The sequence below is a fragment of the Dichomitus squalens genome (genome assembly GCF_000275845.1).
Source record: "Dichomitus squalens LYAD-421 SS1 unplaced genomic scaffold DICSQscaffold_6, whole genome shotgun sequence".
NCBI classification, from domain to species: Eukaryota; Fungi; Basidiomycota; class Agaricomycetes; order Polyporales; family Polyporaceae; genus Dichomitus; species Dichomitus squalens.
Window position 1 is genome coordinate 929,682 of NW_006766888.1, and position 23,664 is coordinate 953,345.

At 55.9% G+C, this 23,664-nt stretch overlaps 8 protein-coding genes and 1 non-coding gene across 9 annotated transcripts; 6 read left to right on the forward strand and 3 right to left on the reverse strand.

The window, feature by feature from the left end:
* Window positions 1-124: 124 nt before the first annotated feature.
* On the forward strand, window positions 125-886 carry DICSQDRAFT_101892 (uncharacterized protein; the record flags this gene model as incomplete). Its single annotated transcript, XM_007363485.1, has 2 exons — window positions 125-506; window positions 559-886. 2 exons carry the CDS (start codon window positions 125-127, stop codon window positions 780-782), a joined length of 606 nt encoding a protein of 201 aa, XP_007363547.1. The 3' UTR covers window positions 783-886.
* Window positions 887-1,405: 519 nt separating this feature from the next.
* Window positions 1,406-4,972, reverse strand: DICSQDRAFT_82262 (APC amino acid permease). Its single transcript, XM_007363486.1, has 16 exons — window positions 4,912-4,972; window positions 4,525-4,843; window positions 4,435-4,464; window positions 4,322-4,370; window positions 4,146-4,269; window positions 3,990-4,091; window positions 3,900-3,936; window positions 3,619-3,842; window positions 3,472-3,563; window positions 3,181-3,406; window positions 3,051-3,120; window positions 2,829-2,993; window positions 2,524-2,768; window positions 1,711-2,467; window positions 1,547-1,657; window positions 1,406-1,484 (listed from the first exon to the last, which is right to left on the reverse strand). The coding sequence occupies exons 2-14, from the start codon at window positions 4,685-4,687 to the stop codon at window positions 2,258-2,260; spliced, it is 1,737 nt and encodes a 578-aa protein (XP_007363548.1). The 5' UTR covers window positions 4,688-4,843; window positions 4,912-4,972; the 3' UTR covers window positions 1,406-1,484; window positions 1,547-1,657; window positions 1,711-2,257.
* A 1,140-nt stretch (window positions 4,973-6,112) lies between these two features.
* On the reverse strand, window positions 6,113-7,229 carry DICSQDRAFT_134427 (cyclophilin). Its single transcript, XM_007363487.1, has 4 exons — window positions 7,176-7,229; window positions 6,793-7,024; window positions 6,582-6,716; window positions 6,113-6,522 (listed from the first exon to the last, which is right to left on the reverse strand). The coding sequence occupies exons 1-4, from the start codon at window positions 7,188-7,190 to the stop codon at window positions 6,416-6,418; spliced, it is 489 nt and encodes a 162-aa protein (XP_007363549.1). The 5' UTR covers window positions 7,191-7,229; the 3' UTR covers window positions 6,113-6,415.
* Window positions 7,230-12,349: 5,120 nt separating this feature from the next.
* On the forward strand, window positions 12,350-14,651 carry DICSQDRAFT_134429 (uncharacterized protein). Its single transcript, XM_007363488.1, has 13 exons — window positions 12,350-12,487; window positions 12,559-12,593; window positions 12,660-12,778; window positions 12,843-12,891; window positions 13,014-13,076; window positions 13,155-13,252; window positions 13,310-13,380; window positions 13,449-13,456; window positions 13,512-13,652; window positions 13,717-13,732; window positions 13,796-13,838; window positions 13,906-13,914; window positions 14,043-14,651. The coding sequence occupies exons 1-13, from the start codon at window positions 12,459-12,461 to the stop codon at window positions 14,463-14,465; spliced, it is 1,104 nt and encodes a 367-aa protein (XP_007363550.1). The 5' UTR covers window positions 12,350-12,458; the 3' UTR covers window positions 14,466-14,651.
* Window positions 14,652-14,703: 52 nt separating this feature from the next.
* DICSQDRAFT_t53 lies at window positions 14,704-14,785 on the forward strand. Its single transcript has one exon. It is a non-coding gene; the product is annotated as a tRNA-His (tRNA).
* Window positions 14,786-15,186: 401 nt separating this feature from the next.
* DICSQDRAFT_55076 (uncharacterized protein) lies at window positions 15,187-16,090 on the reverse strand (the record flags this gene model as incomplete). The annotated part of the gene is made up of 4 exons (XM_007363489.1): window positions 15,187-15,429; window positions 15,641-15,800; window positions 15,853-15,919; window positions 15,985-16,090. 4 exons carry the CDS (start codon window positions 16,088-16,090, stop codon window positions 15,187-15,189), a joined length of 576 nt encoding a protein of 191 aa, XP_007363551.1.
* A 1,848-nt stretch (window positions 16,091-17,938) lies between these two features.
* Window positions 17,939-18,460, forward strand: DICSQDRAFT_18415 (uncharacterized protein; the record flags this gene model as incomplete). The annotated part of the gene is made up of 1 exon (XM_007363490.1): window positions 17,939-18,460. A coding segment is annotated over one exon (522 nt), but the record flags the coding sequence as incomplete, so codon positions are not given.
* Window positions 18,461-20,679: 2,219 nt separating this feature from the next.
* DICSQDRAFT_31765 (uncharacterized protein) lies at window positions 20,680-21,267 on the forward strand (the record flags this gene model as incomplete). The annotated part of the gene is made up of 1 exon (XM_007363491.1): window positions 20,680-21,267. A coding segment is annotated over one exon (588 nt), but the record flags the coding sequence as incomplete, so codon positions are not given.
* Window positions 21,268-21,728: 461 nt separating this feature from the next.
* DICSQDRAFT_101914 (uncharacterized protein) lies at window positions 21,729-23,484 on the forward strand (the record flags this gene model as incomplete). The annotated part of the gene is made up of 4 exons (XM_007363492.1): window positions 21,729-21,948; window positions 22,021-22,131; window positions 22,190-22,354; window positions 22,404-23,484. The coding sequence occupies exons 1-4, from the start codon at window positions 21,800-21,802 to the stop codon at window positions 23,482-23,484; spliced, it is 1,506 nt and encodes a 501-aa protein (XP_007363554.1). The 5' UTR covers window positions 21,729-21,799.
* Between the last annotated feature and the right edge of the window lie 180 nt (window positions 23,485-23,664).

The following is a 23,664-nucleotide window of genomic DNA, read 5'->3' on the forward strand; positions in this document are numbered from 1 at the left end:
ACGCTTCGGTCTCTAGCCATGTCTCCAACATACTCACTCGCCGCCTACGCCTTCGAGCACCTGCCTGTCAGACAACTTGTTCCAGACTTTACTTGATACGCACGCGTCGCACTATTCCACTACGATGTCTTCTCCTGCCGCGTCCTCCTCCACCTCGCACCTCACCTTCTTCGGTGTATTTGGTCGCCCGGCGGCCCCTACCCATGACATTGACGTCGAGGCACAGCTCCCGCCTCCTCGTCCTGCGCGCACCAACACACCCCGCACGATCCGCGTCTCCGTTCATGAGGAGACAGCGACGAATGCGATCGACGACTTCTTCGGCGCGTCGCGCAGCTCGAACACGAGCCCCACTGGCACACGGGACAGCCGGCACGACGAGTCGCGGCTGTCTGTGTCTTTGGAGGATATGCCCCCGCCATACGAACGCTCGATGGAGCCTCCTATGTACACGGCGGTCTCTGACCAGCCTACGCTCGCGATGTATCTCTTCAAGTTCGGCTTCCGTGAGTATATTCGAGCATCCACGACTAGCTTGGTCGCTGATTGCAATTGCAGTGTTCCCTCTGTTCTGGGTTGCAGGTGCTCTGATCCTGCTGTCGCCACTGTCTGCGCCTCCCGACTGGGAGTTGACCAAGTCTACGATTGAGCGGGAGGAGCTAATTTTGTCGATGCGTCGGACGGAGGTGAAGTGGGCACGGCGATGTGCTGCTGCGCTGTCCGTGTTCGTTGTTGTCGCCCTCGCACTCGTCCTCGGCGTTGTGCTCGGCATGCGCTCATGAGCCATTTCCCTCACCAGAAATGCCCGGGGCCTGGAACCCATCGACAGCTGTCCTTATCGTTATTACTTATCCTTATGACCTGTATCAATAATGTTATCCAAATGTTACTACATGCGCTCTATTTTATCTATTGTTCACGGGCTGGTTGGCGCCGCTGCTTCTACAATTTGCACAGGTCAACAAGTCACTACAGTGTACACTGTGATTGGAAGACAGCAGACGGACACTATCGCAACACCATTCGAAGTGAAATCATCGCCATGCGTCATTATGCGGAATGATGATCTATCGTACAGACCGACTTGAACGTATCTACTTTACCGAACATCCTCTCCTGCGTGCCCATGATGATATCCAGCCCAGCTTCCTCCTACGAGTCGGCGTCGATGTCTCTGGGGATCTCGCCGGATCCGTACTGGTCTGTGCCTTGCATCTGCCGCTTCCGATGCGCCTTGCCGTCGTGGTGGAGTTCTGCGCTCGTCTGGCCCTGGCCGGGGTGACCAAGACCCTGGTGGACGTCCGCAGACGTTGCGCCGGTAAGCGTGTCGCCGGCGCTCGTGGGCTTCTCGAACGGGTCGTCGTCGATGACCGTTCGCGAGTCAGGTGCGGGAGACAGGGGATGGGGGGTGCCGTCGGTACGGCGTACCGGTGAGGGTTGACGCGGTGCGTTCCCTCTCGCGCTGAGGATGTCAGATGGCAGGTCTACGAGATCGTGGGTCAGTATTCACGTCGGAGGGGGTAAGATTGTGGTGGCATATGCTCACTCCCTGCGACGGCAGCGCGAGTACCGGGTGCTACGCCACCTGCGGGCGGGGCGTCACGGCCGGTCGAAGGAGGCAGGTGCTCCTCCGCACGGTGCGCATGTCTCTTTTGACCTGCGACAGCGGTGAGCATAGCCCCCTCGTGGAGCCTGAGACAGGACGCTTACCAGAGAGCTCGCCAACCGCAACGAAGTTGTGGCCAGTGGTAGCCTTGTCGGCCCCAGGGATGCGTCCCCGGCTGGCTTCACCGCCGACGAAATCGTTGTGGCGCTGGTCCGTGAGAGAGTCGGACATTGTGTTGGTCGTGTTGTCGTACAAGAAATAGTAAGCGGTAGTGTTAGAAGCAAGATTGCAAGAGTGCTGTTGTGAGGCTCGTCTGGGCTGACATTAGGGGTCTATATACCTGGCCGTGGACAGGACGTGGCTTGCAGTGGAACGGGTTGCATCATAGCTACTCCTACCCCGACGTCATCGCGGCTCAAGTGTGCCATCCGAATATGGCAAGTACGTTAAGTCGCGCGTCGTCTTACTGGTCACGCACGAAAACCCCAGAAGATTCAACCTTGCAGCCGAATCCTCAGCACACACCTCTCTGACGATGGTGGCCCCACTGTGTCCCATTCCTTGATGCTCCCGCTCTGTCAATCGATGGGAGAACGACTTGGCGCCAGAAATTGCTACGGATTTGCGTTTCGTGGAGGGAGCGCTTCGAGGTCATCGTAGAGGCGCATCGCGTTGGCTCTCATCAGACTCATCAAAGGCTGCTACCTGCACCTTCCTCACCACTCTCCTAGTCGAACCATCGTCGTCTCTGACCCAGTCTCTAACGAGGACGTAGCCGCCTCTCCTGGGCCCCCACACCACCCAGTAGTACCAATACGCCACTCCTCCGAGAGAGATCAGCCAAGAAACCAAGACGTGCAGCTGTGAGTTTCCAGACGTTGAGCCGACGCGCGCTCAAATGGCCGAGTAGTGCTCACCCAGTATGGCAAGTGATCGTACACCTTGTAGCTGCGCGCAGGTGGGATGAGGGGTACGGCGACGAGGAAGACGTTCGAGACGAAAAAGAAAAAGACGACCGGTGTCCACGCGCGAAAGGGAGGGTGCCAGTCGTAAGATGCGCGAAGTGCTTGTAGCGGCTTGGTAAGCCATGCATCGGGTAAGTGGATGAACAGGAGACCTCCGGAGATGAACATGTTGATCAGTGCGAGGGGGTAGGACGACACTGTGAGGTCGGTGAGCGACATGCACGGCGAGTAAGAGACGTTTAGATGAATATACGAACGGCTGAGCATGAAAAGATACGCGTCTCCCGGCGGTACAAGAAGGACGATAGCAGTCGTCACGAGCCATTGCTCGAAAAGGCCGCCCAAAGGCGCATTGAATGGCTTATTACTAGCGAAGAGGGAGGAGAAGGGCAGGACACCTTCCCTCCCAAGCTCCTGAACCACTGTCTCCGAGCGTCAGGACGCCAGAAGCAAGGGTAAGAGTGTGAGGAGAAACGTGCCTCGGCCGTGCGTAAAGAGCACTGCAAGGATATTCCCAAGTGTTGACAGCGCCACGATCACACTTACAATCTGCATCACAGTGGTTCAGTCATTCTTCACGAGACTGCCAACTAGGAGAGCATCGCATACCCTTTCGGCACCTACGCCCCACAGCTTCCCGAAGTATAGCGCAGCTGCAATCCGTCCACTTCCGACGATCTCTGCCTTATCGACGACCGCGTAGTATGCGACGTTGACAAGCATATAGACCAGCGTGACGGAGAGCATGGCCAAAGGAGCGGCGCGTTTCATCGTCCTGACCGGATCCTGGATCTCGGCGAGGGCGTAGTTCGCGTTCGAATATCCGATGAAGCACCTGCATGTGATTGCACAGCTATGATCTGTCTGCTCTATTCGTGAGGTGGAATGCGATGCACGCACCAGATCACATTGAAGAGTCCCGTCACGAACGCATTCGCGCCGCCGCTGAGGCTCCCATCCCACATCGTGGACCATTCGAAGTTCTTCGGAGGCTACGTGTGGGCTGAGCTATGTACCTGTACCGAGCACACCGGTCACCCCACTCACGTTCTCCAGCTTAAATCCGGGGATGCGGAGTAGAGAAGCGAGACCGCTCAGGGCGATCGCTGTGAGGACCAGCAGTTTGAAGATGCCCAGCACGTTCTGCAGACGCAGGCCCGCCTTGAGCGCCGTTCCGTGCAAGAGGAGGGCGAATGTGATGCACAACACCCCGGCAGCACGGGCGACGCTTGGAGACGGCGTTCCAGTGGGGTCGAGGGCATGCAGAGTGTCTGGGCACGCAGCGACATGTCAGTAAGTGAAGGGTAGATCTGACGCGCTGCCCTCACATTCTCCGAATACGGAACAGGAAGCAGCTTGCCAGCCCTGGGACACGACAGGGTCAGCTATCGTGAGACTGGGAAAAGCATAAAGCGTACCGTAAGCACTGCATACAACGCATATATGCAGGTAACTAGAAGCTTTGGCCGCCTGAAGATGAATTCAAGGTAGTTCTTCTCGCCTCCATTCTTGGGAAGCGCCTGACGAAACTATGTCAACTTCTTGCATCGGTCGTCTCAACAAAAGCTACTCACCGTTCCAAGTTCCATGTACACCGCCGTCCCACACAGGGCAACGGTCGCGCCGAGGAGCCACATGATTAGCGATAGCCCAACGCTCCCCGACGAGCGGAGGATGACGCTCGAAGTTGCGAAAATGCTGCCATAAACCATAAGCATTGCTGGCAGACTATCAATCATGGCGCATGTACCCTGTCCCGATGACTCTGTTGAATATCAACGAAGCTGCGCTAGTAGGACCTGTGTATCATCGCAATAAACGTTCTGCGTTAGACCGTTCCTTGACAAGAGAGCAAACACGCACCTAGCTGACGCTTGCGCGGAGATTCATCGGCTTATTGATAGAGGACATGAATGACGCTGCCGCGCCCACCAATAGTGAGAGCAAACTTACCATCTATCAGTAATGCTTCATCTTCTATGAGCGCGACGGCTTGTACGTCTACGGACGCATACGTCTTCTTCGTTATGCCGCCGTTCTCGTCGTCCGAACTTAGCAGAGGTTCGCGTTCCGGAAGCTGCGAAGATCCCGCCTCCAAGTGGATTCGTCGAGACATTGATTGGGGAAACTGATAACCAAGACGTTATCTGGCCTCTGTATCCGATTGCTAAGACCGTCCAATAACAATGTCGAGGGTGTTCTCGGACGGTACTGGGAACTCAGGTTGATATGTCTCCCTGCCCGGCCCAGATATTGCACCGCCTATGCGGAACTGCATACCCCCGGGCCGTCAGCACGCTCAGTACGCCACTTTGCGTTCGGTCATAACAGAACACACACCTGAGCGGCTCGGGATAGTCGTGGTGGTTGTGATGTGCCCGTGAGTACTTCAAGAGAACCGGCGGACTGCTGCTGGTTGGCGACAAGGGTACCTAATTCGGGGTCGGCCGGAGTTCATATGTCAGCATGTGGATGAGATGCCGCTAGTAGCAGGCGGTAAGCAGCATAAGTGCCTGTGCTAGGGTCGCGCCTGGGATTAATGCTGCGTCAACAAACGGGGAGAGGCGCACTTGCTCTGCAATCTCACGCAACGATGGCGACTCCGGCTATTCTAAGCAGGTGACATGCTTAGAATGGAAGGTACCTGGCCTTGCGCTTGAGCAATTCCAGTTCCTGAAAAGATACAATGGTGGACAGAGATACACGAAGTAATGAGGCAACATCATTAGGCCATGCAACCTTTTCGGCAGCGGCGGAACATGTATGACGGTGCATCTGTACAAAAAATAGGTGGGCAAGGTCGCGTGCCGTGCGTACGTTCAAGTCCGTGATCGTGTTTGGTGCTATTTTTCAGGTCCCAGCGTCTAGATTAACCCGGTTCTGAACTTCGAGCTTCGAGGATATTCAGTGTTACTGTACGCTTATCTCATATGTTGTTATATTGAGGCCCTAGTCCTTGCTTCAAACTCGATTGCTGGTTTCTCGGTAAGCATGAGCAGAAGCACGACGTAAGATCTAGGTGTTGTATTCGATTGCACTGAGGTTTGATGGCGGCAAATGAACTGATATGCTCGGCTATTCTCGGCCAGCGCTTGGCATTCATCTCGAAGTCAGTCAACCTCTCCTGTCGATGACATCGGCGGAGATATATGCATTCATAGTGATAAAGGCATCTAATAACACAGAGAATTCATTCATAAGGCATGCTAAGGGAGACAACACCCGATAAAGGTACACGATGAGGAGGATGCCCGGGGCGCTGAATCGCTTAGATCAGTTGCTAGGGATCCGGATCAATCCAGTCCGATCTACCCGACACCGGAGTCAAACTGCAGTCGTGCTTCCAGTGTCAACTCCCAGAAGGTATCTAGCCTACTTCCTAGACAAATATACTCGCTAAGGTGAAATCCACAAACAACAGTATAAATACGCAGCAAAACCTGAGAGTACAATAAATGTACTGTTATACCTCCATAAACATGCCATAGGGAGGAACATACTTTGTACCGCGTCGCAACAATCCAAAGTCGTTCCCTTGCACGGCAACGAGATGCCACATGGTTGAGGCCACATGCACCGCCGAACGCTGGGTGCGCACCGCGGACCGGCTGAGCGCGCAATACTTGCCACACCGCCCATGCCACAGACTTGTACAGAGCACAACCTCGTCCTATGGCAACGATCGATAGCAATATCGTGACGTTATCGCTCGTGCATTGCGTATAGTGTAAATACAAGGATGATTTTCTTCTGCTTCTTTCTTTCTAGCCCCTGCGAGGACCCGAGTGTGCGCGTACGTACGTTCCACCTTCTAAGGCAGATGTTCAGACAACTTGCCGCAAAATCAGACGGTACCGCTGTTGGCGATGACGATGCGGGCCTTGGGGGTACCTGATGCCGAGCCGAGAGACTCGACCTTCTTCACGATCTCAAGGCCCTCGACGACCTCACCTGCATTCATGCGGTCCTTCAGTTTCATGCAATCTATCGGAAACGCATATACGACGCACCGAAGACGACGTGGGCACCGTCGAGCCAGGACGTGACGACAGTGGTGATGAAGAATTGCGAGCCGTTCGTGTTCTTGCCGGCGTTAGCCATGGAGAGGATACCAGGCTTCGTGTGCTTAAGCTGGAAGTTCTCGTCTGGGTAACGCAGCAGTGGAAAAATCAGCTCCTGCTCCACACTACGTGGAGCGTGTGAGACAAGGGATCCACTAACCTGCGAACTTCTCGCCGTAAATCGACTTTCCACCGGTACCGTTACCGCGGGTGAAGTCACCACCCTGGAGCATGAAGTTTGGAATGATACGGTGGAAAGCGGAGCCCTTGTAACCAAAACCGTGGATGCCGGTGGCGAGCTCGCGGAAATTACGGGCGGTCTTCGGAACAACGTCGTCGTAGAGCTTGAAGACGATGCGGCCCGCGGGCTGGTCGTTGATCGTGATGTCGAACTATGCGCCCCCCGCCGCCGTCCCGAGTGCGAACAAGCGTGTACGTAAAAGACGCGCCAGGGAGGGAGGGGCAGTTGAGGGGTAAGACGATAAGTCAGTTGACAGCGTTTAGCGCGAGGAAAAGTACTGGGCGGCCGAGACGGAGACTTACGAAGACGTTGGACATGGTGACGAAGGTGAGAGAAGAAAGGAGGAGTGAGTGTATGGAACTGCAGACGAGCGCAGCTCTCTTATGGGTGGGGCAGGAAATTGCCGATCATGGTCATCATCAGCACAGATCTCCCCGATTCGATAATCTAACCGCCGTGACAATCGGTCACAATCGGTGACTTTGCCCGCGCTCGCAAGTCGCCCAAGTACTTCCCTTGGGTGCTCACTGGCACCCGGCCATAGCCATGCGTTCTTCTGGTCTCCGAACATGCATTGCCATCATTCTCAGCAGAATGTGCAGGCAGAGCATGACGCATATGCATTAATGCGCGGTTATCGCGCTATCGTCGGATAGCACGCATCCTGAGCAGCGAAACTCCGGACTCGATCTAGCTCTACTCCCGACATAAAAGGGCAAAGTTTTCAGCTCTGCAAGCCCAGCTACACCCGGAGCTTCGAAAAATGCGACCTCGGTAACGAAGAGGTGCGCTGATAAAACTGTCGAAGCATCTTCTGCTGATTGATCCTGTGCAGGTGCGGAACTGGCCTTCCAGTCTATGAGTCCATGAGCGGTGCCCTTGAACGTGCCCCTTGTCCTGGATCACGTATATCTTCCGGTAACCCGAAATTCTCTCGTCCGGGCCACCCTTGGACAAACTCTGTCTGGTCGTATCGCCGGCGGCTGTCTATGCACTCAGCAGTCCAGCTGAATCACCCTGCGTAGTCGGATTCGAGGCCTAGCTCCTTCTACCTTTCTTCTACGGCACGCCGATCGGCTCGTCCCTTTGGTGAAATGTTTCCGCGGACAAATACGGAAGATCCGCTGCACTCACGGACGTCTTATGGATCATAGGGAAGCCGCTTGTGCCGGCATGCTTCCTTTCTCATGACTTCATGTCAGGCGTGGCCTGAGCCACAACCATGACTTTCGAAGGGCCGCGCACATACTCGCACAGGATGTCTTCAGGCTCACCCCTCTCTATCATAGCCACAGAGCCCATACACGTCGTCCGAATCGTGCTCAACACTGGACCGCAGCGCCCCGAGACCCTCGGAATATTGGCTCACATTCGTTGGCCGCTCAATGTCAAAAACCCCATGTCTGTCCCACTTCATCCACATAGCTGTGCCACCGCTCTAGCATCTATGAAGAGTGTGCGAAGAGTCACGCCCTCATGGCGAGAAGGTTCATGGAAGAAGTGCTTGAAGTCAGTGTTTGGTACTAATAATCTGCATGGAAGGCTCGAGGCGCTTCGGTATGGTGCTTCTTAGGGCCTCAACAACACTTCCCTCTATCCGGCGGCGCCGCTTCGCACCTTCCACGCTCTCTCCGCTCGGCATTCATGCTATTCTACGGGGGCAAGGAGATCTGACTGAGGGTGGCTCGTGTGACACACACCACTCCTGCCCGCACAAAGGATGAGTGCAATCGGCGATGTTGGTGCGCAATTTTTCGCCGAGTATCGGACCTGTTTACTGTCTGCGAAGTTGAACGTCGAACATCGGATGTTTCATTGTGGGGGAGACTCATGTTTACCCTCGTTCCTCCTCCCTTTCAGAGCGAAGTAGCGACCCCGCGTGCTCCAAATGCAGCAGTTTGAGGAACGGCTTGGCGCTGCTTCCCCTCTTCGTGTCACTTGCTCCGGCCGGTCCTCGCCCCGACCCCAGCGTACGTCCCTCGCGCTCTTCGTCAGGCGTCCATGCCGCTAGGAGACCAGAAGCTGCTCGTTCAGGCTCGGCGCAAAGTTCAAGATCCACTCGATCTGCCTCTCATGCGTTTTCTGGCCCCATCCATTCCGCACTGTGTCTCGACGACTCCTCCGAAGCTGGGGTGGGCACGTCTGCAGCGTTCCGCCTTCCACGCCCGTCGCGCTCGCTGGTCTGTCAGGCATTGACTGTTGCTCCTCATAGGTGGCGATCACGCATCCAGATCTGACCTCCAAAATTACTGACAAGGATCATGTCAATCTGAAGAGAGCACGCGCGTCGATCTGCGGCCTCCCCATTATACAATGGTATCTCGAATTCGATGGTGAGGACCACGACGTTTTGCGCCAAGCCACTCTGTACCACAAGGTTCAGCCTGACTAAGTGAGCACCAGTGAAGTTACAGCATGAGCGCCTCGTCGATGCTATAGGGTTCTCCGGTGGGCACGTTCTAGAAGGTCTCGACCTTTAGGTGGGGTTGAGTTCATGGCGATGACATCTATCTCCTTTCTTCGACCCGTCTTACTCCGCCCAACTCTCACCGCGTTGCCCCTTGCAACGTTTTCGACTCCAATAGAGACTGCTGTGTCCGCGAGTATTCTTGGGAAGGCGGGGCCGACTTTCAGTGTCAATGAGAGGACAAGGCTGGCGAAGGACATGAACCATGCGGTGAGCATCTGCCACCACAATGCTACGTATTACCGGCTGGGCCGGCGGTGGTGTCTCTCATCTCAAATGCACCACCCTTCGAAGAAGTCCCCTTCCACCAATCCAACAGGAGCGCCAACGAATTTGTGGGTTACGTGACCAGGTGACGCTTGGTGCAGTTGGGGGTGGTCAGAGTGCACGATCAGGCTGAGGCGGTTCTAAGACCGATCCTGAAGCGATTCTCACTTCTGGGAGTCGCATCAGAACCGACCTGTACACTGACCATCCCCCTTTGGTGTTGCAAGGCGACCTCGAACACGATTCTGGTACTGCAATTCTGCCTTTCTCAGCTATATATTATTCCACGTCTGCCTTTAGTGCCCGGCCATGTTGCGCTCTTCAACATTCTACATAACCACAAATGTCAAAGACAAAGTGACTGGATCTGCTTTCCACTAGGAACCGCGCAAGTTTTGGAAATGATCGTCTCTATATGCAGGATTGCTCCTCGGAAAGTCGTTCGTTCAACACTGTTACCTCCAGGGGTGCCTATGCACGTATCCTCGGGCTGCCACTTGGTTCGGCACGAACTACGTCTGCCTTGGGCTATATACACTGCTAGACAAAAGGTGGTGGCAGGCCAGTGGCGGACATGATTGTGGAATTCCAGGTGGAATCCGGTGGCATTCCAGTACTCAACAAAATAGGTGGGATTTCACAATCCAGCCAGTCATTGAGATTACGTGGCAACTATGCACAATCGGGGGGGGGGGGCATACAGGGGGCACACGGTCGACGACGTGTTGAATTGTCTGGGCATTCAGGCTCACAGCGTCCCAGTGTAAGAAGTAAGCATATCATTAGCTTGCGAGGACAACGTGTAGATAACTATGGAGCATAGTTGCCAGCGGCAGGTTCTATGACTACAACGTCTAGCGACTAGGTGCAAATTACGCTATGACATAGTACACTACATGGAATTGTTAAGTTGTTTGAAACCTGTTAGGATACTCTAGAGCATTCCTAATGGTGGATGATAGGAGGGACGGAACAGCTGGACGTCAGAAAACAGAGCACACTCACCTCTCGCTGACAGGAAATTTTCACCGAGGGAGATGATCAATGGGTCTGTTGAGTAGGGAAAGTCAAAAGGAAAGGCAATAAGGCGACAAGTGCAAACGAGACGGGAATTGTGCAAATTGTTATGGGCAGATCGCTCACAGGGGAGGATGGTGGGTAAGGGAGTGCTAGGGTGCTGCAGACAAGGAGACCAGGAGAGACAACACTTCGAAGTTCGAAGTTCGAGCTACACTCGTCGTCGAGGTTCTCTCGGATCACGCCATGCCGAGGTCACGTGATGAGCAACTGGAGATCCAGCGGACCTTCCGCTGGAATCCCACATATTTTGTTGAGGACTGGAAATCCACAAGAAAACGCACTGGATCTCTACAATCCCAGGAATTCCACTGGCCTGCCACCACCACCTGTCTAGCAGTGTAGAAGGGGCTATAGAAACGTCGTCCAGCGTGCAATTAGATCACCCCTATTGAAGCGGTGGCGTCCGATATCAGTATGCCATGCATATGATGGCGATCTGGCGATGTCGCGACTATCTCGCAAGATATTGTTACAACAATTGTCCTCTGGCTTTTCTCGCGCCCACAGTCCTTGGAAGGACTCGCATAATAAATTGAGTTGCCATGGACAGTATGAAGACTGGGAGCCCGAGCACGGTGTATGAACCGAGGTCACATTCATCAGCTGCGGAGTACTTCAGGATCGGAGTAGGGATACCGCCGACGACTGGGACGATCGATGCCACTTAGAACTATAGGTAGAGCAGTATATTCTGGTCCCCTCGGCATGAGACAAAGTGCAATGCGCTCCTTCAAAATAGCTTGTGCGCAGCATCGCGCGAACGCAACCAGGAGACGATCCTCGAGGCTGGACATTCTTTTCCGGGAACAGCGACACATCGCGACCAGAAAACCACATGCCGAAAACAGAAGGCACTGGTGGTCATTGTCAATTGATTGAGGATTGTAGGGGCAGCCAAGACATCCGGTGGATGTGACACGCTGCTCTAGCTTGAGAGCTTGAGCGCTTGAGCTGCTTCTGGTTTGAACCGAACACTTTGAACGGCCGTCGGTGGTCAGAAAATCAAATCAACTGTGCAATACCTCTAATGTTCCTCTGCAGCGCTGTGGCCCCACAACATGACACGCCTAGGCACGGGGGCATTCGAACTGAAAAAGGCTCCATCGCGAGTCGCAAACGGTGAGGGCTTCTTGCTGGAGTGGGGAGCGGAAGCCACGGACATGGCTGATGACGGGCTCCGTTAAGGCCCTGAGGAGCTGATGAGGCCTGGGTACGCGGGTGGATTAGATGCAGGTGATTGCATCCTGAACTCACGCCGAGCGGAGCGGCCAGTCCTGCAGATGTAAGGACTGCGGAAGGGATGATAGGTTCTAGGTTGTTGGGCACAAAGCCCTCGCACGATGTTGGGCTCGGATTGAAGAATAATCTGATGGGCGAGCGACGCGAGCGCGATGGGCAAGGAGAGTGACAGCGCGAGATGGGGGCGCGTTGATAGGCTCTTGGCAGGCGGTGGTGGGCGGGCAGCCTCGGTGCACATGGCCCCGGCACAACGTTTCTCTCCAGAACGTCAGGCACTCAGCCGCCTCCAGCCGTGTGGCTCGCGAATCCGACGCTCTGGTTCTGACCATCTACGCGAATGCAGTACAGTAACTTGAATGCAAAATCTGCTCGGCCTTATACCCGGCATGCATCTCCTCGCTCCTCTTTCCCCGTCTCCCCCATCCCAGCCCCGTCTTGCACTGGGGTTGTCCTCCATGCTCTTACCCGCTGCTGCTTTATGAATACGCTCCGCTAGTCATCCATTCCTTACGACCCACTGTACATACCGTCAATGAGCGGTCACTTTGTCCCCGAGCCAGTGTGAGTGCCCGCCTGAATGGTGTCGCCTAATCGTGCATCCGACTGACGGTGGCTTCGTGACGTATTGGCAGATACATCCATAACTACTTGCATCTCGTTGGTGTTGGTACGTCATACCAGACCGCCCAAGAGCCTCCAGGTCAGGCGGCTGACTAGCGGTCGCTCCGTCAAGCTATCTTGTACTATGACTTCCTCCTCACGTTTGGAGACGAGTACTGGAGGATATGGAAGAACCGCAAGACAGTCGCCTCTGGTCTGTTCTTCCTCAACCGATATCTCCCTGTATTTGCCGTATGTTTCCTGGTTGCTGTGTATATAGCCGACACGCCTATCGAAATGTCGCTCGTTCTTTCAGGACATGGTGGTGAATTGGGGCAACTTCCATGAGTTCCCAACAGAAGCAGTGAGTCCTCCCGATAATGCACGCTGCGAGCTACAATCCTCAGACTTATTACTTTGCTCAGGGGTGAGTCAAAAGCATACTCTCATTGAGCGCATGTGTGAATCTTCCCTTCTTCGCCCTCCAGTTGCAGGCATTATGCGTTTTTCCGTCAAGTTCTCCTGATCGTGAATCAGGTCGTTGTCTGCTGTGAGTATTTATCACGTTGACAAGTATCGATCGTCGATCACTTACTGCGGTCATTTTCTGTCACTTTGATCTTGACAGATATTCTCTTCCTGAGAACCTTCGCGCTCTACGGGCGATCTTGGCGCGTCGGTGGCTCCGTCCTAGGGTTCTCGTTCTCATTGTTGGGCATCTCGGTGGTGAGCTATCTTGCATCTCCACATGTCATACCAATATATCTTATAGTGCCGACAAAGTGGGCTGTGATCGGTCAACACGAGGATGTTGAACTTCGAGGGGGATGCCATACAGCCGCGGACCGTATAACGTAAGCGTCTGTACTTAACGCATCTTTTGCAGTACTTCTAACTCCGCCGCCATTGCTCATTACCGTAGCGCGATCCGTGAGTGCTCCTTCTCACTACATGTGCGCTCGCATATTGAGGCATCGAATTATAGGCACTGCCGTCGCATGGGAATCTCTCTTCCTCTTTGACTGCACGATCTTCTCCCTAACGCTTTTTAAAACCCTCCGGGAACGACGTCGTAACCCTGTTGCCTCGGGAAAGCGTGATATCGTATCCCTTGTTATGAGAGATGGTATGCGCCTTCATCCACCGTTGCCCACCACGCGGTATTGTACTCACGAATGTCCGCCGCTCAGGTACTTTATACTTCGCGTACGTTCGTCCCACAACGTGAGCCACGGCGCCGTCCTTCCGACTAACCTTTCCCACCCGCAGGGTGATGGCGTCAGCAAATCTGGCGAACACATTAACCTTCTACGTAAGTCCGTCCCAACGAATTCCGCCGTGATCGATATTCGACCGTTCACACGCTCTTTCTCCACCAGTTCCTCGAGGTGAGTTCTTCGCGCCACCGCCGGGCTCCCCGACCTCACGCACAGCCCAACCAAATTGACATCCCCCTCTCCTATTCGGTGAATTCTCCCGTGTCTTCTCCCTCGGGCTCCCACCCTATCCCCCTCAGCCCCTGCTCCGCGGATGCCTCTCCACGGCCGCGAGCAGCATCTCCGTGACGATGATGTCCCGGCTCATGCTCAACCTGCACTCCTCCGCCTTCGCGCGCAACGAGCTCGTCACGACGCGCACGGGCGACACCGCCTCCTCCTCCTCCAACTCCACCACACTCATGTTCACGTCCCGCATCTCCATGCCGCACCTGCTCTCGACGGGCTGGGACCCCGAGGGGTCCCGCCTCCACCGCGAGTCCGCGTACGTGCGCGACCTGCACAGCGCGCGCGACGGCGGGTACATCGAGGAGGTGTACGAGCTCGCGGACTACCGTGGGGGCCGCGAGGACGAGAGCGGGCACCTGAGGGTGCCGTTGCAGGGGCGCGGAGGAGTGGAGATCGGGAAGCCCATCGTCGGGAGGAGGGAGTATCACGACTAACGACTAAGGGTTATTGCAGGCACTGTGCTTATCCAGGTGGACTCCCTTCGTAGTGTGATTGACGGGTGGTCTGAGAGCTCTTATAGTATCCCCTTGCACGGGTCGCTCCTGAATGTACATCTTGAACCATGTAGTTATATTCTCAACGATACCCGTGTTCGCGCAGAGCTCGTAGGACATCATGTTGGTATAGCCCTCTCTAACGCTATATATACTGCTTGTAATCTGCATCTAACAAGTCCCTATCGATTAGTGGTTAGATCATCACGTTGTGGTCACACAATTCCGTGAAGACGCCGGCTCGAATCCGGCTAGGGACAGTTTTGGTCTAAGGAAATCGCTTACGTCCCACGTAGCAACCAGGAAGCACTGATGTCACCGTTTTTCTTTTTGTTCCAGAAGCAGCAACTTCCTCACGGATATCGAGCTGGGCAACGTTTGCTGGCACGCAGAATTGACTTGTAGCGAGGAAAACGAGCGATATTACTAAACGACGGTGAGGTATACATCAGGAAGCCCACAACAGCAGAGGAAAACGTCCAGATACGTCCAAGATACGATAAAGCATCCCTGATCAAGCACTTTCGATACTGTTCAGAGCGAGGTAGTGGGGAACCGGCAAGCTCAAGGAGGCTTACAAGACCGAAGTCCTCTTGCACCTGCAGCCAACCTGACGCTGGTACGCTGGTAGCAGGGAAAGAGGATTTATATGCACTCATGCTCAAGCGAACATGAGGCCGAGGGCAGCGATGGCGGCGGCAGCGAGACTGCCGGGAGCGACGAGGCCAGCAGCACCGTTCGACCCCGAGGCGGAACTCGACGCGGCGGCGGCGCCGGCCTTGGTCTCAGTCGCAGAGCCTGAGGCTGACCCGGTGGCGCTACCAGTGGCTGTCGGCGTCGCGGAGGAGGCGGGGTAGACGGAACCGAGAGGCTTGATTTCGAAGGGCTGCGACGTGGCGTAGACCTTGAAAGCGGGAGTTGTAAGTGGACATAGCTCATGAGGGATGGTGCAGGATCATGCGTGAGGCGGGGGTGCCCGAGTGAGGAGAGAAAACTTTGAGGGCGGAGAAACAGCGGCGATCGCGCTGGACGCAAATCCCCGGGGTAGACAATGTGGGAGGCGTGCGAGAGGCTCACACGGAAAGAAAGAACAAGAGTTTGGGAGGAGGACTCACGTTGGTTTCGTTGAAGGGGTCAGCGAGCTGAATCGTGTAGCCGGTTGCGGGCGGCATGTTGACCCTGTCCTTTGTGATGAGCTCGGAGCAGTCGAAATTGTTTTGTTGGGCGATAAACGCTTGGGGTTGCACGAGAACCGTTGGGTCCGAGTTGGCGATCCTAACGGACGAATGAGTATACTGTCAGAAGATATCGAAAGCCCTGGGCTTACAGAACGGTGAAATTCGTGTAGGGGGAAGTCTTGCACGTCCAGGTGATGTCATTGTCAGACTGAGCGACTGGGAAGCACGACGAGGTGAGCCAGATTGTATGATGGGTTTTAGAGTGGGATTCGAAGACATACCCCACCAAAGGTCGGGTCCTCCAGGCGAGAGGATCGTAAGCTGAGCGGTGACACCGCTGGCGAGAGCAAAGAGAGTAGCAGAGAAAGCGGGGGCAGAGAACTTCATGGCGGACAGGAGGAGAGCGGGACGCGTGGCAGGACGACGAGGGGAGAAGCCGTGTGGGCGTGAGGGGTGTGGTCGAGGCGAAGGGCAACCGGATGGGTTTGGGGACTTGTGCCCGGCCTGAGACGACTCGGCCAGGCCGGGAGGCCTCCCGGCCAAACGGCGGCGCATCACGGTCTTCGCGTTTCCGGCCGGCGGCCGCCTGTCAGGCATTCGATGTCTCTCGTGTGGACGCATGCTCGTCCGACTCTAAATTTATAGGTCGACCATGTCTGCTGCCTGGCACATTCGGGCGCGACGAGAGACGCAGGAAGACGCACCGGTTGTGGAGCCGTCAACGGTCTCAGTACGATGGGCTTGTACGTCGGGCCATGCATGTACAAGGTGGCTATTATTCGCGCTCTTGTCGCGCGAGCCTCATGCTAACGTCTCCAGTTCCTGCAGATGTGCGTGAATACATGAACGTTGAAGGCAACACCGACATGCGCAGCAACGTTCATGTCATGCCTCGCGTCTATCGTTACCTGCGCATTACGACGTCTACGTCGCGCTCGTTCAACTAGGCTATCCCGGACACCTTGATTATGTCGGGCCACGCTTTTCGAACGATTAGATATCCGCCTTCTTTCCGCTGGCTTGTCTGCAAGCTGCCACAGTGCCAATATCATCGGGTCGTGCGGATCCCTCCTCTACGGAATACTTCACTGGCAGTCAGTGAAGTGTTGCGGCACCAGAGTCCTTCACACTGCTTCTCCCTTCGAAGCCATTCCTCAATCCGGAATACCGAGCCCTAGGTGCGCCGATTGTCCCAGGCTTCTTCATTCCGCGGCCCCACCCGACGGATCCTCTGTGCAAGGCTCGCGCGTGCAGCTCTCCTGCCACTCTACTCCCTCCTGTGTCTCGACTGTTTCCTACTCTTTCTGTTGTGGCTATAGTCCGTGCAACCTGGCGAAGACGCGATGAGAGCTCAGTGGACGCTGGTGGTGACGCTTGATTTCACATGAGAAACGTCGGCGATCGTCCTGCAATCTTCTTCTGCGAGCTTATGTCTGCGCCGTTTCATAACGCCCGAGACCTATTATGTGTGTCTGTCTTGGAGCAGCAGCCTCGCATAGGTCGTTGTTTCCGTGCCGCACTGCCGCTACACGTTGCACGCGGGGTTGACCTCTTCCCCTCGGTTCCCCCTCCTTCATATGCAATGCTCCCTATACACTCTTGCCCGTCTACGAGGGCTCTTCCTTGACAATCCACTCTCTCTGTGCCATGGAGTATGACAACGCACTAGGGTTGACCTTCAGGGATGAGCCCACTGTCCTATCTGCAAGTGAGGTCGACTGGGACAGCGTGACTGTCGTTTCGCTGCAGTCAATCCCCGACTTCGACCACAAGCTTCTGTCCTTCCCTGCCAGGTTTTTTGCCCTAGGACGTTGGAGTGCTGGGGCGCCGCGGCGGATTGGTTCCTCTGCGTGGAGGAGGGCTGGTTTGGTCTGGCGTACAAGGTGCGTTCACCCATTGCTTGCCATTCATGACACTCTTCCCTCAGACTCGACATCAGCATGCGGAGTCTGCGGCGACGATTCAGCCCCACCCTGCAGTACGCCAGTACCGCCAGCATCTTCCCGAATTTGACGGGGATCGCACCAACGAATGCCACTGCAACTCCAAATCGTGCAGGAATCGCACCTAGAAGACCTACAGCACCGCAGCACCCTGTCTTCTCGGTTGCTGTGTATGTACTCCATTTTGCTAGAGCCGAGCAGTTCTGTTGACCATTGCCGCAGCTCAACGTACCAGTGCGTGGCTTGTCAATCCAGTATCGGACTCATGCACGACGACGCGATTCTTGCTCCATGCGGACATCAGTACCACATCGAATGTCTTCTCTCCCTCGTCGAGACCTCTCTCCAAACCCTGTCCTCCTTCCCTCCGCGCTGCTGCCGTCAGATCATCCCCCAAGACGTCTTCGACCGGTACCTCACCCGTGCCCAGCGCGCAGCCTACACCTCTCGCCAGACTGAGCACGACACCCCCAAACGCGTCTACTGCGCCAATCCGCGCTGCAGCCGCTTCCTCGGCCCGCGCGACAAGCGCGTCCCCGTCCGCGTCCTCGCCTGCCCCGCGCACGGCTGCGGCACGCGCACCTGCGCCCGGTGCAAGGCCCGGGTCGACCCGCGGCTCCCCGCGCACAAGCACGAGTGCTCGCACGACCCGGGCCACCGCGCGACGCTGCGGCTCGGCAGCCAGCTCGGCTGGGTGCGCTGCCCGACGTGCGAGGAGCTCATCGAGCGGCACGGCGGGTGCGCGCACATGACGTGCGTGTGCGGCGCGCAGTTCTGCTACCGGTGCCGCGCGCTGTGGAAGACGTGCAACTGTGTGGACTGGGGCGACGGGGTGGGCGCGGACGCGCACGAGGCGCGGCTGTTCGAGCCCCTCGAGGATGTGGGGAACATCGCCGCGCAGCTCGCTCTGTGGACGCCCGCGACGCTGGAGCGGAATGGCAATGGGAGCGGGGACGCAAGCCGGGGAGGGGCGGAGGAGTCGGCACCTGCCGCGCGTCCTGCCCGGATAAGGCCGCGGTCGCGCACTCTGCCTCCGAACGAAGCTCTCCGCGCCTTTGTGCCGCAGGCGACGAGTTCGCCTTCCAGGCCACCCTCAACCTCGCTTTCGCCCATGGCTGCGTCAAGTTCGAAGGTCCTTTCTCCCGCACATCGTGCACAGACCATTCGCTCGCAGTCATTCCAGACTGTGAGTGAAGTCGGCGTATGCTTTCCCTTCTTCGTGGATCCACATATTATTGCTCGCGGGGTCCGCGCACAAGAAGCTCGAGGGCGGACGCGCGCCTTCAGCTTCTGATATATATGTTGCAGGTGACGCACGCCCTTAACCTATGATCTATGGCCGCCCTCGTACTCGCCGAACGCGTGTTGTTATTCTCCGGCTCACCGGTTTGTTTCTGGAGACCTGCTTTCTTGTGGCTGCTCATGACGACTTACGATCGGCTTTATCCTTTGGTGCTCTTGACGATGACAGCACTAGCGAGTTCCGTTCAAACTATCCAGCGTTAGATATAATTAGCATGTTGGGAAGGAAGCCGAAACTTTGAGTATGCTTCTCAGCATACGCAACAGTGGTGTTTGTCTGGTCACCGTCACTAGTCTCCGATACCACATCCCCAATCATATGTCTTACTACCTCAATCCAGCACTGCGGAAGTCACTGCCCCGTCATGAGCACCGACGCTACGCGTGGCAAGAAGTTTCGTTGTAACAGGCCCACTGTTGCTGCATTTGTGCGGCATTTGTCTGAACCGGCCTCGACGGACGTCCAACTCTTCCATGCAAATAGCGTGTTGACGTCCCTATATATTCGATGCGACAGCGATTCACAGTTCCAGGACTTTATCGGTAAGCAGTGGTATGATGCTATGACTTGTTGTTTGGTACCCCATACAATGTGTTCACGGACCGCGCCACACAGAGGATCGGGCTTCCCATTTCTATGAGGATCGTATGGAGCCGACGTTGCCAAGCAACCACCAAACTCCGATACCTACAAATCGAGGTATGTCGAAGACGTACTGGGCCGTTGAATATCCTCATCTTTCATACCAAGGCAGAGTCTCAAGGTCCTGAGCCTTATCATGAACTTCCCTGATCCGGGGCTCGCAAATACCCTTGTATGGTGTCGACTATCCTCGCTGCACCAACGATGGTCGCCATTCCTCCAAGACTTGCACCGGAGCCAGTGACCGAAGCATGCTACAACGGCGTGGCAAGCGACCGTTCTTCGGGCGCCACTTCGTTCGGAAACAGCCGATCGCGATGGCCGTCGCTATCGTTCCGCTTGCGATTCTACGCCATAAAGCTCTCTGACGACACAAGCAGGACTTGTCGTAACGCGACCGAGGACCGGTGTACAACATCCTAGGCCTAAGGCCACCAGTGTAAAAGTGACATAAAGTCGCTGCGCTTACCAAAGCTGTTCTGTCATCACACCGGAAAGCTGTATCAGTATTAGGTTTGAGTCCTGCTACCGCTCCACCCACACAGCTTGCCTACATATGTGTTGACACTGCATGCTCCATCCAGATACCCAGATACCCACTCCATGGAGAGACCCCAAGTGTCCGGCATACCCTTCCCCATCCAACCACGACGCGCGTTCTCTGCACAAGACCGGTCAGGCCTCCTTGAGCCAGTGACACAGGCGACCCGCACACAACAGCGGCCACATTCATTTGTCAATGCGGGGCGAGATGAAGATGAATATGACGACGATTGGACGATGCTTGACGAGGACTGCTATAGGTCAACTGTTGCTCCTGCAAGCCTCTGAATAAGCCGCTGATAGACTTATCGTCTATGTAGGCTTACGCCCGAGGAGTATCGCAATCGGCCCCTGCCTCCCATTCCTTTGGAGGCGCGCATGCGGCAAGCCATCCACAGACTGAAGGTCGAACCTAGGCTTGGCTCGAGATCTCCTACGAAGGCTATGAGCCGGTTCACAGAGGGACTGTCAAGGCGGTGCGCCCCTCACCGCTTCATGCAGACAGACTCGTGCTGATGATGAACACTACCAGACTCGCCAAGGAATGCGTCACGTGCATGGAGCGCATTGATGGCGCCGAGATCCGCACACCGTGCGGCCACTACTACGACGAGCAATGTATCGATCAGCTCTTCGACGCCGCCTCGAAGGACGAGGCACTATTTCCACCCACATGCTGCGGCAAGCGAATTCCACTGGCTTCTGTCAGGGACCACCTTTCCCCAACCACTCTGGCCAGCTTCGAGGATAAGCGGAGGGAGTTCGGTTCCCAGCGGCGCGTTTACTGTGCGAAGGCCTCCTGTAGCCGGTTCCTCAGCGTGCAGTACGACAGCACGCGGCTCACGATGAGTGCCCCTCGGCTGAGGTGTCCTGACCCTGAATGTGGCACGGTGACGTGTATGCGGTGCAAACTGGAGGTAAAGGAGGGCGTGCATCACCGGTGCGACAAAGACGTGGAGGATGTGAACGCTCTGGAGCTGGGCGAGCGGTCTGGATGGGCGAGGTGTCCTGGTTGCGAGACCATGATCGAGCTGAACCAGGGGTGCTACCATATGACGTGCCGGTGCAAGATGGAGTTTTGTTACCTGTGCAAGAAGCAATGGAAGACCTGCTCTTGCCCACGGTGGGAGGACATTGAGCAGACTAACGACAACGGCTGGGAGGGCATTGCTAGCGACTAGACCTACTTAGTGCTTTACTGAAGCGATTCCTGTTCATCAGAGACGTGGTGTCCCTCGGACTTGTCAACGGCCCGTCATCTATGACTAGGTTGGCGGTGTTAACCCTCTGAGTTCAAGCACACGAAAGTAGGCAGCGCGCCACCGGCAGCCAAGGAGGATACATGGGCGTCTATTGGCCTGGAATCATTCAACCACCTGCTGCCACCGCTCCTCAGAACACCCGAGACGTCGATAAGAGCCACTCAGCGGAAATGAGGACCACCACGATGGAAGCAAGATCCATATCGGACCCTTGGCCCGAACCTTGCATTCAAGAGCTATATTAGGTTCAGAAGAGGGTCCGCTTGGTTCACACGTGCGACTGCGATGCATGGGGTGATAACATGCTGCAGCATTCTCCCTTATTGAACCTCGACTGTGACCTTCTCCCTCATCATACTAGGAGTCACTTCCCCGCGGCACGCAACTCTCACACAAAGCATTCATGAATCGAGGACAAGGGCGTCGCAGCCGGCGGGCCTTGGAGGCGGATCAACGCATAGCGATGGGCCTCGCTATCGAGGAAGTGCGGGCACTGGATATCTTCCAGGGAGATAGAGCGCTTGCTCTACGACTGCAAGATGAAGAAGTCAGGTGAGCGGCCGACGTTGATGCGGTCTGTGCTCTTTCTGTGGGTCGAAGACCGACGTCAAAGCGCGTTCATAGGGCATTCGGCGACGGTCTCGTTCGACCCCAGGTGGGTCATGAACGGATCGCGGCAGAGCATCGGCCTATGAACCTTCGTCCGCAACGTCGAATGCCTCCCGTATTGCCGCGGTAGGGCCCGAGCATCAGCTAGCGATCCGGGACGGATGACTGATGCGATTCCCTGTAGAAATCGCCCGAGGATAGATCTTGGACGAATGATCAGGAGACTCGACGTTCTCGGGGTTGCGAGGCGGATGCTATCCCGAGTTAAAGTAGGCACCCCATCGAGACGCGTTTTGCTCAATGCAACCGCTTCTCCTGTAATCAGGGTTCGTGACAGCGTATCGCATCGGTGAGTTTCCTGCGTTCCTGTATGAGTACCACTAACAATGCAATGTCAGCTTGTCTAGACACGAATGCATCACTTGCATGGAGCGAATACAGGGAGTGGCAATCCGCGCTCCGTGCGGCCATTACTACGATACGGGGTGCATGGCCCTGTTGCTCGATGCCGCTATCAGGGACGAATCCCTCTTCCCGCCGAAGTGTTGCCAGAGACTCATTCCCCTCGCTTCCGTCTTGGGGCATCTTTCCGCCGAGCAGCGGCTGACTTTTGAGGCGAAGCGCGAGGAATTCAGCGTTCAGAATCGCGTGTACTGCGCCAAACCCACCTGCAGCCGTTTCCTAGGCGCGCAGCAGGACCGTGGCCGTAGAAGTCATGCATCTCGCAGGTGTCCCGTACCAGGATGTGGTACGGCTACATGCCTTCGGTGCAGGAACGAGATCAAGGCCGGATCTAAGCACTACTGCAGCGAAAACGACTTGGATCAGAGCGCGATCGCGCTGGCCAAGGATCGCGGATGGGCGCGATGTCCTGGTTGCTCGAATATGGTCGAGTTGAGTCTTGGGTGCTATCACATGACGTGCCGCTGCAAAACCGAGTTCTGCTACCACTGCGGAGCGCGGTGGAAAACATGCGATTGCCCCCAATTCGAGGAGCGCGAGCTTGTTACGCCCCCACCAGCCCCCGCCCGGCTGCGTGGGGAACATCGCATGCCCATTCGTCCACCAACGCCACCCCGGATGCTGCTTGTGCCTGTACCGGAGTTCTTCACTCCTGAGCAAATACGTCGAGAGCGCACATTGCCCTTAATCCCCGAACCCCCTAGAGCAACTAGGGCAACCCGCGTTCACGAGGACCCCACCCCATCCATTGTCCGACATCGACATCGCGCCTTCCGCATCTTCCCTGTTCCCTCCTCCGAACAGGAAGGCACGACAGAAGAGGAGCCGCGACGCTACGTCATCGTGCGCGTCGCTTCTCGAGGACCCAGGCCAGCATCGAGTTTCGCCGCAGGCAGCGAGCCAAATACTCCGATTGCTGGGCCGAGCACGTTGAACCGCGGAGTCAGTGCGAGTGTTTCATCGTCCGACCAATCTTCCGATGATTTCATACCCAGGTACTCTCTTGAGCTGCGTTAGGTGCAGTATTTGCGTGAGGTCCTGTGCGCGCATGACGGTACGTTGTGGAACGCTGATGGGATGTGCGATTCCCCAGAAGTATCAATCTTGCTTGCTGAACACCAAGTACTGTTCTCTCCATGATGTTTATGACGATCCCCCTTCGCTATGGTCCGGATGCTGGTCGTCTCACCACTGGAA